The sequence below is a fragment of the Lampetra planeri genome, chromosome 5, assembly GCF_965212315.1.
Source record: "Lampetra planeri chromosome 5, kcLamPlan1.2.h2, whole genome shotgun sequence".
NCBI lineage: Eukaryota > Metazoa > Chordata > Hyperoartia > Petromyzontiformes > Petromyzontidae > Lampetra > Lampetra planeri.
In genome coordinates this window covers 2528259-2545961 of record NC_136111.1, presented here as the reverse complement: position 1 = coordinate 2545961, position 17703 = coordinate 2528259, and the positions used below count along the sequence as shown (strand labels likewise).

At 45.3% G+C, this 17703-nt stretch overlaps 1 protein-coding gene across 1 annotated transcript in view; it reads left to right on the top strand.

Moving 5' to 3' along the window:
* Positions 1-17703, top strand: part of NUBP1 (NUBP iron-sulfur cluster assembly factor 1, cytosolic) — a 51661-nt gene that overhangs the window by 29482 nt on the left and 4476 nt on the right. Inside the window, exons 8-10 of the mRNA XM_078594058.1 lie at positions 3237-3347; positions 3575-3677; positions 6039-6122. Coding sequence (XP_078450184.1) covers positions 3237-3347; positions 3575-3677; positions 6039-6122 — 298 coding nt within the window. The remainder of the gene's footprint in view (positions 1-3236; positions 3348-3574; positions 3678-6038; positions 6123-17703) is intronic.

Below are 17703 nucleotides of genomic sequence, written 5' to 3'. Positions count from 1 at the left end.
CTCCCTCTCACCATACATTTGTCTCTTTAAACATCAAATGTAAAGTACTGTCCCTATAATCCATTGGCTCTCGCAGCCTCCATGGAGTAAATTCAATACAAGCAAACTGGGCCGGTTTTGACATATGTCGTCTTATCAGCGGGCTTGCTTGATTCAATGCTGGTGAACTGCCAGATGTTACAGGCAAGGACTCTCTCTTGAAGATATATAGAGTTGGCCATGATGGACAACGTAACTCTTACGAGAGGTGAAATTCCAGGGCTGGGTGGAAGACCGACATGGTCTAGCTCATTTCAGGCTGTGGCTTCAGTGTATTTTTATCCCACATGACCAGAGTCAATTATCATCGGGAAGGAAATGAGAATACGTTGATTAGAGCTGGATATAAAAAAAGAGATTTTAAACACCTTGGTAACGTTTTGTCTATATGTCTTAAGGTATAGATGATTATGCAACCAAATGCCCAGATATTTTTAGGATGTGATATTTTTCAGCCGTAGGCATACACAATGTGTGTTATGTTAATTCACAGTGATTAAACCTTTAAGAGCTTTTTAGGGCTCGTGAAATTCAGTCAACTATTTTTTTTTTTAAATTTCATTTCAACTCAACACGAGCCCCGGTGCACAGCACCAGTTACAGAACAGGAAGGGGGGGGGGGTGGGGGGGGCATAATTTCTGGAAATTCTTAACACAGAACGAAACCATGTAAATCACACGCCTTGAAAGCTATTTGCCCCACACACCCCCCCATTCCTATCCATACCAATTAATCACCAAACCACACTGTTCGGAGTGGTGAGCATTAGAACTCCCCACTCCTCCATCCCCTATTCCCACCATCCTGTCCTCTCCGTCCTCCTCCTCCACCCTCCCCCTGTGCCCTCCCCTCGTTCCCCCTTTCCCACGCAAATACCTACATCTCCCCCACCGCCGCACCTCACGATAAATCAGCAGAGCAGACATTCCACTCTCCAGCACTCTTCAGCCCCACATATCCCCGTGCCCAGTTCTCTCAAATTGGAATCTGCGATCGCAGATAATCAATGAACCCAAAGGCTTTGCCGTGTTGGCATGTCCCCGCCCCGTCTTGTTTTGCTAAATAAAGTTAAAACAGAATTCAAGGTAACAATATTTTCAAACAAAACACTGCTCTATCTCACCATGTAAATAGTGTAATTTTCCTAACCTTCCATCACCACCATCATCATCAACAATTGTCTGTCCACTGCTGGAGGAAGGCCTTTCCACGTCTTCACCATCCCCTACCGTCCTGCGATGCCACAACGCATCTCACTCCTGCATATGGACAGATCTCATCGCTCCGTCTCTGCTGTGGGGTTGTCCTCTCAGGGCAATGTTCTCTACCATTCCGTCATCAGTCACATCCATCAACCATGTGACTGTTTTCCTTTTGGCGTTGTTCTCTGGTCTGCCACTGGTAAGATTAGTGTAGGCCAATCAGTTTCAAAGACAATGCAGATATTATCAGAGCATGTTTGTTTGCATGTTCACCACAAGTACGTGTGGCTATTGCAGACTTGATTCCTTGCAAAAGGTGTCTATTTGGTGTTTGAACATCTTAACACAACTATTTATTGCCAGAAAGGGTAAAACCTATTCTTATTTTTCATCGTCCCTTCTCACGACATATTCTTCCCAAGCCCTCTTACTCGCCTTGATGGTCAGTGTGATGTCCCTGACTTGCATTTGTTCCCTGCTCTAAGTGTTCCTCTTTCTGTGTCGGTGTAATTCCAAACATGAATGTCTCCATACCTTACGTGTGCACTTTTCAGCTCTTTTTCCATTTTTTTTGTAAGTCATAGCAGGTAATTTTCACCGATTGTAAACTTTAATTCCACTTGGCTGCACAATTAGCACGGGTTTTAATCCACATATCCAGTTATAGTCTCAAATTTTCAATTAAATCATAATTGTGTACTTTTCCTTTGCCGTTACTTGCGTTGAGTTGAACACCCCTGGAGTTTGCGAGGAACATTCCTTGCGTTCATTGCCCTACTTATGGCATGGTTGCAGCAATTGACATTTGACAAGGGGTCAATTGGCCACTCGTGACACTTAAGCCATTATAGGAATTGCAGTTCATCCTCCGCAAAAAAATCTGTCTGTTTACCGCTTTGAGTGAAAACCTCGCTCTCGTTGCTGATCGTTGTGTCGACAGATAAAGCCGCACATTGGCGACTTCATGCATCCGCGTTGTGTTGCGCTATCGCCATGCCACTGCTTTCTCGTAAAACTGATCCAGATTACACAACATTGTCGACAGTTGTGTTCGGTTTACTATCGAGTCTTGTTGTGATCTTGATTTGATTATGGCCGATTACATAACGGTCGGGCGTCACCCCCACACAAAATGGTTGGGGGCGTTGAATCATGAAACAAGATGGACACCCTGTACTCTGGTGAAGCAAGATGGAGGAGGCTGCCTGGTGTGCTGGGTTTGGGAGATGCTGCTCTTATCCGTGGATGACCTTGCCGTAGATTCTGGTGCAAGAGACCATCGAGGCGTGTACATTATGTTACCAGCATTGTTATTAAAATATGATAATTACTTATATTTTGCATTTTACACTTTACACAAGTATCTTATAATCCAGAGAATACAGTATGTTTACAACAAGAGCACTTGGTATATGTTGGTGCAGCATTGCCTCAACATCTCTTACAGATAATCGTGAAACTCATCTAAATTTGTTACGTAAAAAATAGATATTATTTTGGTTTCTTAACAACTTGATATAACACACAGAGGCTAAGAGTATCATGTGTCCCGATGGGCCTATGTTTCATCTCTTAGTTAAATAAAGAATACTAGATTTGCATTCTCAATTTATTTCTGACCAAGAAATGTACCAGGACGTCACGGAGACGGCGGACTCGTGCTGAACTGTGTCCTTCACTCTTCATGTTCAATTTTAATGTAAAATTTTATTGAGGGACTATTTGTTGTTGTCTTGATGTAGTCTGGGACAGTTTTTTTTGCTGTTGTTTTGCTGCCTTGCCCAAGCTTGGAAATTGATGTACTTACACAATTTTAACTTATTTATTTATTGCTATGTGCTTAACTTTCCAATAATTTGCACTCCTATCGTTTTTGTTGCATTTTTGTTGTTGTAACTTTATGTCCCGCCCCCCCTTACTGGACATATGTGAAAAAGAGCTTCATGGCCCGTCGGACTTCTCCAGGCTAAATCCAGATTCTGATTCTGATTCAGGAGGTGTCTTTGCAAGATGTGCGCAAGGAGATCAACTTCTGCAGGAAAGTGAACCTCCCAATCATCGGCGTCGTAGAGAACATGAGTGGCTTCATCTGCCCAAAGTGCAAGGTATAACTGCGTAAAACATCGCTCGGCAACACTTCGTGATATCCTGTTGAATTTGGGTATGGACGTACGAGTAACACGGGGGACGGTTTATGTACGTACCTATGTACGTTGAACTTCTCCCGCACTTTACATAGCCAACTGTGCTAATCGGGAGGTATGGGAGAAGGACGACAAACTAAACTAAACACAAGCAGTTTATATGAGCGTTATCTTGCCGCCTTCTTCAGAACGAGTCGCAGATTTTCCCGCCCAGCACGGGAGGCGCCGTGGAAATGTGCCGCAGCATGAACGTGCCTTTCCTGGCGAAGCTTCCCCTCGACCCAAGGCTAGGTGAGAATATTTTCACAACTATATTGCTTCCTTCCTTTCTACTCGAGCCAAGTCGTGTGGAGTAGGGAACCCAGCATTAAATATAGGTCGGTTTAAGATTTCCTATTCATGTTTTTTTGTTAAATACATAAATGACCAAATAAAACACATGACGAGAATCGGTTATATTTCTTCATCATCGCAATCATAAGCAAGCTGTGGTCAGTCCGCTGCTGGACGAAGACTTCCCCTAATCTGCCGGGAAATCTCTCACGGCCCTGCGATCTGAAGAATCCACCAGGCAGCTACATGTGGGCTGATTTTATCACTCCATCTCCAAGCTGGACGTGCTCTCCAGCACATTCCCTTCATTGGGTGCAACGCTTTAAATTTTCTCGCCCAGCGGCAATGTGTCTGCATACGTCCTCACATCCACGTGTTTTTCTTTATGTTTCTCAGTGTAATTTCACATTGCCAATCCACGTGTTTCAAAGCAGCTATTTTACGCTTCTTCACAGACGTCGGCATGTTGCTCTTCATTTTCAAGTTTTAGCTTTCCAAAAGCACTCGCAGTATTTTGCCGGAGCATATGGGGCAATTGGTTCAGAGTTGAGCAACGATGAAAGGCGTCTTATTCTCGAGTGGAGAATTCACACAGCCCACTGTGCCCTCAGAATATGCGCCGACCTTTTGAGTCGGCGAACAAATTATTCGCACACGGCACAGGCTATGTTTGTACTTGTTTGCTGAACAGCTGTCACATGATCCCTGCGCGAAGGGGCAATGAGGAATGGAACAGGCGGGCACACCCAGGGCCCAGAATGAATGAGGCACAGCTGCTGGCGTGTGGCAGTGTCTCCCGTAATTTGTTGGACACTGTCCCGAAGTCAGGACTCTGGACATGCCAAACCCGTAAGCGAATTAATGAACGCCTACTCAGTGGCCGATGAAGAGAGAGAGAGAGAGAATAGACAACCTTCAAGGGTTGTGGTTGTTGTTCGTGCATTTGGTCTCTCCAAATGCCGTCCGTCCTCTTCGCACAAGAGGGTCGAGTGAACTGTGCCGTGTGCCACAGCAGTACTCCTCAATCTTTCTGCACCCGCTCACTGCCGTCAACCCCCCAGGACGATCTTCACCGGCCCACCGCGCACACCAACACAATTTTTATCAATTAAAACGACCTTGAATCGTAGTATCAATACCGGTCCCGCGGAGCGCTTCCCACGGTTTTTGCAGACCCACGAGTGGCCTGCGGATCGCAGGTCTGGGAGCCACAGCACTCGCCTACGCGGCCAACACCTTTGCCTTTTTGCGTAGACCTAGGACTCGCCTACCTTTGCCTTTGTGCGTAGGCCTAGGATTTCGTTGTGATGAAGCAACGCTTTTGGATCTTGTCCGTCGGCACTGTCATATTTCGGAAATCGTTGCTTTTTTTTTTGCTGGAAAATGTATTGTTTTAATAAATGTACTGCATTGAAAAGATGCAGTTTTCCCCCAGTGGGATCTGTGTCAGCAACACCCATTGTGCATGCAAAGGCACGTTTCCCTTCCAAGGAAGAAGCAGCCCAGAAAAAAAACATTTGCCTCTTTTCCTGCAAATACCTTCCTGGGTTGCATGCTCTCGTGCAGCACGAGATTGAAGCTTTGCTAATGAGAAAGATAAAAGACCTTTCAGTTACGGACAGACAAACCATTAGGTCAGATGAGTCACTCTCGTGACATCCCTGCGACATCACCTCGTGTTTTTCTAAACTGCAATTTGATGTGACTCGAGCACTGTAATGGCACGCCTGACCTAAATCTAAAGTCCTTTTTTTCTTCTTCTCACGAATGAAGCTTCAGCCTCACGCCAATGGCTCTGCACACACACGGCGGGTGTAGGAGTGTGTGTCTACAAAGATGAGCTGTTTGCATTGCATCTTCACTCCAGGAAGCTCACGCATGTCACAGCTCAATTTTTTTACGATCAGTGACTGTGTGCGATGTTGTCAAGAGGTCATCATGACCAATGCCCGGTTGATGCCACAACACCTTGCCATCGCTTCCTTCCGCTAGATCCTGCAGTTTTAATGTCAGCACCTCTTCTTCGAGAGGATGACGGATAGGTATTGGAGTGAGATGAGTAACGGTCAACTTAGGTAACCAATCACATAACCACGAGAACAAGTTGTATTTTCTAAACTTTTTTTTCTACCAGTTGAAGTAACCTCTTAATTGAATATCAATGAAACTCACGAGTAAATCTAATAGGGAAAAGTTAACGTCCCACAGTTCCACGTCCATTCACCTTAGACTACGATGCACCATAACACGTTCAATGCGGCGGTAATTAATAATAGGTCGCGCTCGGTGTATTCTCTCTCTCTGTCGTCGCCGCTCTAGGGCGGTGCTGCGATGAGGGAAAGTCTTTTGTCACAGAGGTCCCCGACTCAGCGGCGGCGTTGGCTTTCCGAGAGATAATCCAAAGTAAGTTCGCTGCACTGGTGCAGCCGCGGGCACCCAATTTATTATTGCTTTGCACAACATCCACAACACACGTGCTTCAGTGCCTTGTCGTGGCCCTCGCCCAAATGTCCGTGGCCTCGTCCCCAACATTTTGGTGGGCCTAACCCAAACGTGACTTTTGAATTTAACGGCAGTTTTTCTTGCCTCTAAAATCGTGTCAGCCTGTGTGCATTAAGTGCAGCTTCGATTCGATATACAACGTGCGTTTGTGTTTCTGCGTCCATTTTTGTAAAGAGGTTCATGGCTATAAAGTCAAAAGCGTGGTGTAAAAATAATAAAATATTGCGAATCCAGTGACATAAATAAAAAAACGTCACTCCCTCTGCTCTTCACATTTGTTAATGCAGCTAACATTGCCCCTCTAGCATTCAATCCATCTCTTGGCACTGTAGTCAAGTACTGTATCCTTGTGCTTCCGGTCCACTTGAAAAATATAATTGCTTAAAATATAAAGGATAATCTTGAAGTTAATGATTCCTGACTTCGCCGAGCTAATTGAATAAAGTTCATGATGCGCATCATGGATTTCTCCATCAGATTTTCCCCGTGTACACGCAGTATGTAATTGGTAAAAAAAATATTCACCTTACCATGAGGACATGCATACGGGACGCGCGTAACATCCACATCGGAGTTATACAGCATGTGAGCTTTTACGTTTAAAAAAATATATATATTTCCAACTGTGTCATTCCAATTTCTATTTTTGTTTAGCTTTTTTTTAGGCAAGGGCATTATTTAAAAAAATGCATTCCAGGATGAAAATGTATGCCGGGAATTACACCGGGAGACAGAATGTGGAATACATGAATAAAAGGACAAACTCAAAACTCCCACAAGCTTTTCGTTGCCCAAACATCACCTCCATGTAATCCACCAACTCCATCTCCTATTTTTATCAATGTGTGTCATAACTCCCAGCCAGTTTAAAATAATAATAATAATAATAGAACATCATAATAAATGACGACAATAGTAATGTTCCCTGGTTTATGGAATAAAGCCTCACTGCGTCTGAAGAATCCCTTGAAGGAGAGACCAAGGATCCTTTTTATTCTCTGGGAGCAGCACAATTCCCCAATGAGCCTCTGTATACAGGCCACATATCACCTCTAAATCGTTGGGATGATCTCTCCCCGCCTCTCAGTAGCTTCCAGCTGTTCATCTGCCCCTGGCTTTGTGATAGGTGGAAATGAGGTCCCATGGGTGTGATCGTATAAATGTTGCGATGGCAATACACGGAGCCACCATGTGTCTTGCGTATTTCATACGTGAACGTAGGCACATTCCCCCTCTCTCTCACCCCCCCCTGCATCCCACTCCTTCATTATTCCCAGGCTCCATCATTCAACACAGCTCTCCATTGCGGCACCACGAGGCAATCCGATAGGATAGTTAATCCACTACCTCCACCTGCCCATTGGCCAGGTGTTGGATGATGGCGGGGGGGGGGGGGGTTGCTGATGGTAGGCGAGTGTAGGGTGTGCGTTCAGGTAGAAGGTGTAACCTTATAGGAACTACACGGTAACATCTTGCAGTCACGTTCTAGTACCGTGGCATTTATATTTATAAAACATGTAAAAATAGTTTATTGCAAGACACAGTGTAGCTTGGGTCAAATCTGACACATGTTTAGTAGGGTATTGTGGGTGGTAGGCAAGTGTGCACATCAGGGCTATAAGGATAATATATATAGCAAGTGAGTGGGTGAGAGTAGAAAACTGTGCTCTGAATAAGGAATGGAGTGGTGACGCAGTGGTGAGCCTGACCTAGAATCCTGGTAACGGATAACGTTCGTGTCGAGTGATATCAGCAGTAACGAGCGTGGCGAAGTATGGTCAAAAAACCCTCTTGACCAGTACAACGTGGGAAGAGATCTGTGAATTGATCAAGGATTAACCTATAATATGGTTATTAATCATAGATGAAGAAAATGGGGAGAGTGCTTCGTTGTGATTTGAATGAGGGAAGCCAGTAATGAACACACCCCATTGTATGGGAGCTCCAGACAGCAGAGATTAAGGAATGATCTCCCATGGTCAGGAGCTGATGGGAGGATTTGAGAGAGGACTTGGAGCGGCTTAGCATCAGAGAAAAGAGAGCGAGTTGAGATAAGATCAGAGAGTTAAGTGGGAGCATTGCCGTGGAGTAACCAGAAAATAATGGCATTGATCTTGTGGTAGATTTGGATTGGAAATCTATACGGAAACCAGTGGAATGATCTCAGAATCACGGAGAATCGGTCGTATTGACATGTGAGGAGTTTGGCAGTGTTTGCCAGGATCATCTGGCGTTTAGAGGGACTTAACGTGGAGCGTAGAGTTGGGAGTTTAGAGTAGTCGGGGTACCAGGTAAAGATTGATCAGAGGCTTTGGCGACAGCAGGGTTCGGAATGTGCCACATGGACGCACGTGAGAGATGTCTGTACGTTGAACTTCTTTTCCCAATGTACAGAGCCGACCGTGCTAATCGGGGATGAGGCGTGTGTGGGTATATGGGGCCCCGCGGAGTTGTGAGCTTGCGGTTGGAGGAACACCGCTCGCAATCGACGATGGCGCCCCAACGTAGGCCTCGGGGAGAGCTTGAGGCTCGGGTTCAGAAGTAGCACAGAGGTGGATAGACCTTATCTTAACGTAATTGATATAGCGCCTTAACCAAGGTGCTTTACAGAGAGTTAAGAACGATACAACATCTGAATGTAATGGTGGAGATGAGGTGAATCAAATAGATGAGAGGAAGCAATGGGCAAGTCTGTGATGCGTGAATTCGGTGAAAACGAAATTGATGATAGTAAACGATGATGAATGGAGTGAATGAATGGGCAATGAGTGACCGCCGCATAATGAGAATATGAAGAAGGAGCAGTAACGGCGGTGGTTATTCAGGGGAGATTAAGGGGTTGTGGGGTGAGCTAGGGAAAATAAGTTGGTTTTGAGTGAGGAAACTAGTGAGCGAAGGTGACTCTTTAATGTGGAGGGGAAGTTTTTTCCTCTTAGATTTTCTTGCCGTATAGGAATGGAGGTGAAAATGTCCCGGACGCATTTTCTTTCCTGTCAGGCCTTTGTCCAGTGACCCCCGTTTTTACAGAGGGCTGCAGGATACAAGGGTGTGAAGGGGAAAAAAAAATCGGTTTTGTTTTCATAGGAGTGAGGTCTAAACAACTGTGATTGGTGAATGGAGGCTCAACTCAAACCCGTCATTCTTCCAGCATCCATCAACATGTTTACCACCAATGTAGGAAAGTCAACAGGAGTAATTTCATCATTCTCGTCCCCCGCCACGGGAAGGTGGAATTTCCACCGCTGGCTCAAGTTGACCAATGAGAGATTAGTTAGGCTGGCCCAGTTAGTTGTTGGAGACTTGATGGAGCGATACTCGTGGAAAATATGCGAGTGGTGGGAAGGGAAGGAAGAGCCGCCACGGTGGTGTGACGTCATCTTCCTCGCCTGGTACGCAGGAGGTTGGAGGTTCCATCCCAACCCTGACTCCTGCTGCTGTATATTTGGAGTTTGCATGTTCTCCCCTTGGCTTTTTTTTCTCCGGGTCCTCCGGTTTTCCTCTCCACAATTCAGAAACATGCGTTAAGATGATTTAGATTATTTTATCGCTATTAATGTCTAGATGATGGGCCACTTTGTTGAGCTATCATTTGTGGCCAGGTCGCTTCTGAAAAATAAGTTGATACCTCAGTGGGCTTTGCCTGGCGGATGGGGATGGTTTAGTTTCGTTTGTACGTGTTTGGGTGATTTGTTTACCTTTCTTATACTCTGCACTACTATCGTGTTATAATTGGTTCTTTACCCTTCTATCTGGCAACAAAACTGACACCTTTTTACAAGGAGTCATGTTTGAATAGACCGCAATACCTGCAGTCATAAAACAAACAAAAGAACATAACTCTGATAATGTGCACTGTCCTTGAAGTTGATTGGTCCACACCCGAGACAGCTTTCCTTAGAGCCTAGTCTCACATGGGTTGGACCAGATGACGCCTTTTGGCGTCATCTGGTCCAACCCATGTGAGACTAGGCTAGACCAGATGACGCCTTTTGGCGTCATCTGGTCCAACCCATGTGAGACTAGGCTCTAAGGAAAGCTGTCTCGGGTGTGGACCAATCAACTTCAAGGACAGTGCACATTATCAGAGTTATGTTCTTTTGTTTGTTTTATGACTGCAGGTATTGCGGTCTATTCAAACATGACTCCTTGTAAAAAGGTGTCAGTTTTGTTGCCAGATAGAAGGGTAAAGAACCAATTATCATATTTTTACTGGCAAATGAGGTTCCCATAGTACTATCGTGTTTTTGTACTGATTCTTGTTGTAACCTTCTTAACCGCCCCTACTGGACATCTGTAAAAAAAAGAGCTTCATAGCTCATAGGATTCCTCCAGTATAAATAAATATTCTGATTCTGTTCGGAGGGTGATCTCACCAGGGAGGGATTAAACCGACAAACGTGTGAATTATCTCTCTTGCATTGCTTTGTGTTGCGTCGATCTGCATTGCAGATTATTGAATCCTATCGGATTTCTGCTGCGTGATGTTGCACATCGTGACCCACGTCCTGCTTGCGATATTGGCTGAGTGCATCGTGCACCGCATTGGCTTGGTGAGCCACACTCGCGACACCGAAGCGTCAGGGGATCGGGGGGGGGGGGGGCTGGAGGGGGCTGAGCCCCCCACCCCTCCCTGCTGTAGGAAGGCTCGGCGCTCCCTTAAAAAATCTTGACAGTGATTTAAAAAAAAATAGTCGGTGAAATATTTAACACCAGGGATGACAGCTTTCCCTCATGTACGATAGGTAAATGGCAGAACGTACTCTTGCTCATGTTTAACGTTTGTTTAAAGTTTGTTTAACACTGACCGTGTGCGTGCTCCCCTGAGATTCTCTATGCGTCTGCCCCCCCCCACCCCGCCTCTTTTAAAACAAGGTCACGCTGTAGGGTTGCACATCCCTGTTTACACGAAGTTCACATCGCGAAATGCAAACAGCAAAAATGGCATTAAATTTACATGTCCCATGTGACCTCCGCCGCGATTGGGATTTCACGAAAAAGTTCAAATTTTCCTTGGGATAAAAAAAAAAACCTTAGAGAATCCCGTTGAAAAACACCCTTGCGACGTTTTGCATCCTTAACCTTGCCGTGCTCTCCCTGCATCCATTAGCGCAAGGTTGTAAAGTGGATAACGCCGAGGTAAAAAAATAATAATGTCGCACGGTGGATACGGGGGAATGAACTCGGCGGGTCGGTTAATGAGGAAGGTGGAGTGACAAAATGAGGCCACGGGACAAGCAAGACAGATTACAGCCGTACAGATGCTGATTCCGTAATGGGGAGCACGCAGTTCAGTGAAGCGTATAAAATGGATGCTGATATATATTTTAAATACGTGCTCAACGCTACACACTTTGTAATTGAAGTAATATGCTCAAGTGTTACGCAAAAAAGAATGCCGTTATTTTCACTACCTTAAAGAAGCGTATTATTTCTGTTGCGATGCACAGCGACCAATTCATATTCGTCAATCGGTCAGCTAAAAGACGTGCATACGATATTTATTTGGAATTGTAACCATTAGAGCCCCCATAAAATAATTTTTGCCCAACAGTTCGCTGCAAATACGTTCAATGTAAAACTCTTTATGACTGGCAGGTGGGGTGGGGGCGTTGTTGTGCGTAAAAGAATCGTCGTGGTGGTTTCCTGCTCAAATTAGCACCGAAGCTGTGGTCATCTCCCATTTAGAGCCCTGAGCTGGGAGCGGAAATTCTACATTCCTAGAGTGTTGGCGAGTCCATCCAAAGGACAAACCACTGTTGATTTCCCCACAAAGTGGTACCGCATTGTATCGACCCCGGAGGGATGATGAGCCGAGTCCAAACCCGCAACCAGGACTTGAACTCACTGGGTTCCAATTGCGAGCCGCTCGCTGCACGCGCTGAGCCACGGAGTGCTTTTCTGGTGTGTTTATGTTTTCGTAAAATATCGTGTGCACGTCTAATTACATGCCTTATGATGTACTCCCAATTTGTGTCCATCTACGAGCGTATAAAATGTGTCCATCTAGATGGACACGCGATGAGATTCACACTATGCTGTATGTGTGCATGTGCACGGATGTTGGTGCTGGCTAAAATCCTGCTATTTTACTCGTATTGGCATTTTATACTCGAGGACTTTTGGATACCACCCAGAATCCTTTTTTTTATATGCCCATGCCCTTAATCTAACGCGCGTTGTCATGAATTCATAAATGTACGTCATCTGCTATTTTTGTTACAGCCGAGGGGTTAAAAAAAAATTCAGCCGACAGAGGGAGAAAAAAAAGAAATATTTTTAGTGGACTCTTTGCATCTATTGTCTTAAAGATTGTTCTCCGTTCATGCCCATTTTCCCCTCGATTTATATTTTTAGACCATCATAACTACGGAACCGATACGTAATTACCATACAGTGTATCAATTTTTTTTTAAGTACCCCATCACTCAAACGCCACCATTCCATCTCCGTCCTATAAACAGCCACTGCCCCTTGCCTGGTCGTCATTGGCTTTCATAAAAGGAAAAGGGAGATGTAACTGATGTTGTCATTAATATTTAAAGAGTGTTGCAGTAGGTGCCGTGTATACATAAGCCCCCTCGTGTCCCCCGGGGCATGTGTGGGAAGAACAGAAATCCATTTTACTGTACATGTCAGACGCTATTCTTGACTCACCTTTCAGCAAGACACATGCCACTTGTGTATGAAACCTTGAATAATAATGCTTATATTACCCATATATGCAAAACTAGAATTTGAACGGTTAGATGACCTATGGTAAGTTATGATTTACAGCCCTGTCAATCCACCGCTTGGACGAAAGTATCCTCATGCTGTGCTGTCACGGAGGTCGTGTGACCGCAATTAATCAAATTGTACATTTGGACGAGATGCAAGGGATGGATTCATAGGAGAGTGATGTAGTCGTGAGAGGATGGGTCGGAGACGGCCGAGGCGTTTAGACGAAATAGACGAGACATGCAAGAAATGTGTTCAGGTGACAGGAGAGAGAGAGAGATGGACTCAGAAGAAGACGGGAGGGAGAGATGTGTAGAGAAAAGCATGTGAATACTGTACGCACCATACCGTTCGATGTTTGACGGTCTAAGCCCTGACCCTCACTGACCCCTACCCCTGGTGGAGCACATGTCGGGTCGCCTACATGTGACCTTTCCACAGAGCCAAACCCGGATATGTTTCTCAGGCAGCCGAGATCGATCAAAACGGTAGTGTACCGTGAGACAGTTCAACACAGCAATTCCGGTACCAGGTCTCAGTACAAATCGATTCCCGCTGCATGTACAAACATATGCTGAATAATACAATACAATAAAACATATCTTTCATTGTCGCATTAGAATTATTATCTTTTTATACATATTAGGATTTGAATTCAAGCTGTTTGGCACACCCATATATATTTTTGATGAATATCATCCCCCTTTGGAGATCTACTGAACATCTACTGAACATCTGTGAAAAAGAGCTTTATAGCTCATCGGATTTCTCCAGTATGAATATTCAGATTATTTCGCTGCGTGGGGCCCTACGCCTTTGTCGAGTTTGCCTCTATGCCGCCAAGCGCCACGGCTGAACGCACTTCATTACAAGAGCATGTCCTGTTTCTATTTGTTTGCAATGTCTTTTATAGATATTAAATTCTGAATGGACTGCTGTGATGGTATACTTTCTTTCATAGTCTCTCCTCTTCCATTTTACTTGCGAACGAGCGAAAGCAAATACACCAGTATTGGCATCTTGATACGGAGCAGACCTGTGTAGCCATGAGGTAAGCGTTCACCCACTGAGATGCCGACCTGTTTTTTGTGACAGCTCAACACATTCGTCAACAGCACTGCCCTAAAAGTGTATAATCCGTGACGTTTCGGGCAATGGACCTTCATAGGCATGTACATGAGTTGTGTGCTTTGAACAAGGTCCATTTTAAGGCCCACGGTGTGATTGACTAATTAATGTAATTTTTTGTTATTTGTGCTTGTGCGTCACTGCCAAACAACTCGTATTTTGTCGCTGATATGTCTGTAAGCCTTTCTGCTGCAAATTGCGGTAAGATATAAAATGTGTCGCAATCCTGCGTGAGAAATCTCTGGAACACTGCATTGTATTTTAGTCCAACAGGAAAGCTGATGTCACAAATTTCGGTGCAATAACCTATCTGGTCTTTGCGCTGATGTTTGGGAGACATAAAAATGGAAATATGGTTACATTGAACATTTGTATTTAACAAATGAGAAATATAACTAGTGAAAGGGAGTCTAATAAAGAATTTGCATGCAAAATTAACGGCACACAATCTGACGTTTGTATTTATATACAGTACTTATTTTATCCAGTAAAGCTTCAGCGAGGGTTAAAACTCATTTTAGAGACAGTTTCCCTTTGGGATATTTAGCAAATTCCTTTCAATTATGCGAGTACTCTGGCATGGAGAGGAACACTGCCGTTTCAATACACAGGATATAAATATAATAAACATCGCTCAAGTACTGCAAACCTACTTGCTGTACCGCCGAATGCAAGGCAAATCACTGCCCTGCACCATCTTATCTTATTTAGATGTATATAGCGCATTGTTCCAAGGCGTTATGAAATTGTGCATACGATGATAGGGTGGCGCTATTGTTTAAATTGGCGGTGTTAGTTATGGTGACGTTGAGCAGAACAGGTGGGAGAGGTTAAGGAGAGGTTAGGGTAGGCGCCATATGCTAATAATTGGCCTTCACAGTGTAACACTAATAACATGATCATTTACAACGTTACAATGCGAAATGTATAAAAATGAATATTTGCGGGCGGGAAAATTTGCTGCGATGACGTCACCGCGCACGTCTGCGTAATGACGTCACCCACATTCCACAGCGTGGAGCTGCGTCGGTGCGTGCTGACGTCACGCACCACGCACCCCCCCCCCCATCCTCCACCCGGGATGTGCATGCGTGGGCAGTTGTGAGTTCGTATTTTGTGAAAATGAATGTTAAATTGCTCATCGTTATCGTCATCATCGGACAATGTCAGTTCACTGCTGGATGAAGGCCTCGCCATGCTGTCACCATACCTCAAGAGCCCCTGGGATGCCACAATCCAAGTTGCGCCCGCACACGAACTGACCTCATCTCAATAACAACACCAATGGCCCTTCTTCACAGCGCGCAAATTAGTCATCTCCACGGTGGTCATCCTCTCGGATGCCACCACTTCTTCGCCCAAGCACGCGTGCGTACATTCGCAGTCCGATTAGCACGGCTGGCTACGTACGGTGCGAAATAAGTTCAACATACACATCATACATACAGTCGACATGATGCGTCTAATTTGCGTTTCATCAGCGGTCCATGAATTTTCGTTCGTGCGTCTCATTGTAATTCCATGCATGCACCCCTTCACGACATATGATAAATTAACAACACCGTCTCTCACATTTTTCTGGGCATGTCTCAGTGGCTGCTTATGCCAGGGTAATGAGGAAGCTTCGCTTAGATATTCATGCCTTGGATCAGATACGTCCAAATTGGCACGAACCATTCATAGCAAAATAGGCGTTAAAAGTTTGATGATCTCAGCAGAGTCAATAAAAATTGCACACTCAAAATACTGTTCTGAAATGTTAATGGTATACCCAAATCCTGCAGATGCAGAAAATGACAGCAGGTATAAAACACAGGGCTTCACAGATAAAGCTAAATTGGTATCATTTATCTCGTTATTTACTCCGAGAGCAGTTCCCTCTGTGTCTCATTACTACGTGTTTTTTATATGGATGTCTGCTATTGGTATGGATTTAAAAATAATTTATTTAAATCTGCAACATACCAGTGTGGAGGTGATCCTTCGGGACTCTTACATTATCTTATCCTTGTGTTCTAATGTATACAGAGGCTAGGGACAATCGTAATTTAAATGAATTAATCTTTTTCAGAAAATCTGATGCATGGTTTTGGCCGATGGTAGAGAAATCTTTCTTAAACCTCGCTTGCGCCCCGTGCATGAAGTACGTTTCATTTGAAGAAAAAAAAAACTACTCTGCAATAGCCGTAGACGTTCGGTAAAAAAAACATCGACGCCCTTCTTCAGATTAAGCGCACTACGGCCAGCTACACAATGAAACACAATGTGGTATTATACTTTTTTTTAACAAGGCATGGTCATATTTTTGTGACGGCATCAACCAGCCTTGTCCCCCACACGCTGTGCTTGCTCCATCACTCTCTTCCTCAGCCTCCTCCCCCCGCTGCCCCCCCCCCCTCCTCGCCCTCCACGGCTAAACTTGTTTTTAATGGAGCCCAAGGTTAAGTTCTTACGAGCGAGCGCTCGGATTTTTCTCTTTTTTCACGGCCAAACATCCGTCCGTCCATCCGTCCGTCCGCAGACAACGCCGACATTTTCAATTGAACTGAAAAACCCCGGAGCCAGTCGCTACCGGACTGAATGCTCGGCTCGCCCAATGTCCAGTTCTCTGTCGATGTTTGGGTAAATATAGGCAATACATCACATCAACGATTAAAAGCGATTTTCAAAATCGAAAAAAATGTTTACTTAACCTTTTGCTGCTCAAAGAGGCAGAAGTTTGGTGCTGTGGATGAGGAGGGAAGGGATGGGGGGATGAGTGCATTGTAGAGGGAAGGGGGGCTCTCAGGAGCGGACCTCCCCCCAGCGTGCAGCACGTGCCCTGTGACAGCATTGTGCTGTGCAGCACGTGCCCTGTGACAGCATTGTGCTGTGCAGCACGTGTCCTGTGACAGCATTGTGCTGTGCAGCACGTGCCCTGTTACAGCATTGTGCCGTGCAGCACGTGCCCTGTGACAGCATTGTGCTGTGCAGCACGTGCCCTGTGACAGCATTGTGCCGTGCAGCACGTGCCCTGTGACAGCATTGTGCCGTACAGCACGTGCCCTGTGACAGCATTGTGCTGTGCAGCACGTGCCCTGTCACAGCATTGTGCCGTACAGCACGTGCCCTGTGACAGCATTGTGCTGTGCAGCACGTGCCCTGTGACAGCATTGTGCTGTGCAGCACGTGCCCTGTGACAGCATTGTGCTGTGCAGCACGTGCCCTGTGACAGCATTGTGCTGTGCAGCACGTGCCCTGTGACAGCATTGTGCCGTACAGCACGTGCCCTGTGACAGCATTGTGCTGTGCAGCACGTGCCCTGTCACAGCATTGTGCCGTACAGCACGTGCCCTGTGACAGCATTGTGCTGTGCAGCACGTGCCCTGTGACAGCATTGTGCTGTGCAGCACGTGCCCTGTCACAGCATTGTGCTGTGCAGCACGTGCCCTGTGACAGCATTGTGCTGTGCAGCACGTGCCCTGTCACAGCATTTTGCTGTTTTAAGCTGTAGCCGAAGAATTGCCCTCATGAAGCAGTGGGCAGGCATGCCAGCCTCTTAACGTTTGTATGCAAAATGCGCCCCTCCATATGGTTTCTGCTGCAGTTTATCTTACGATGTACATTACTATGTATATATTTTGGCCTTGCCAAATTT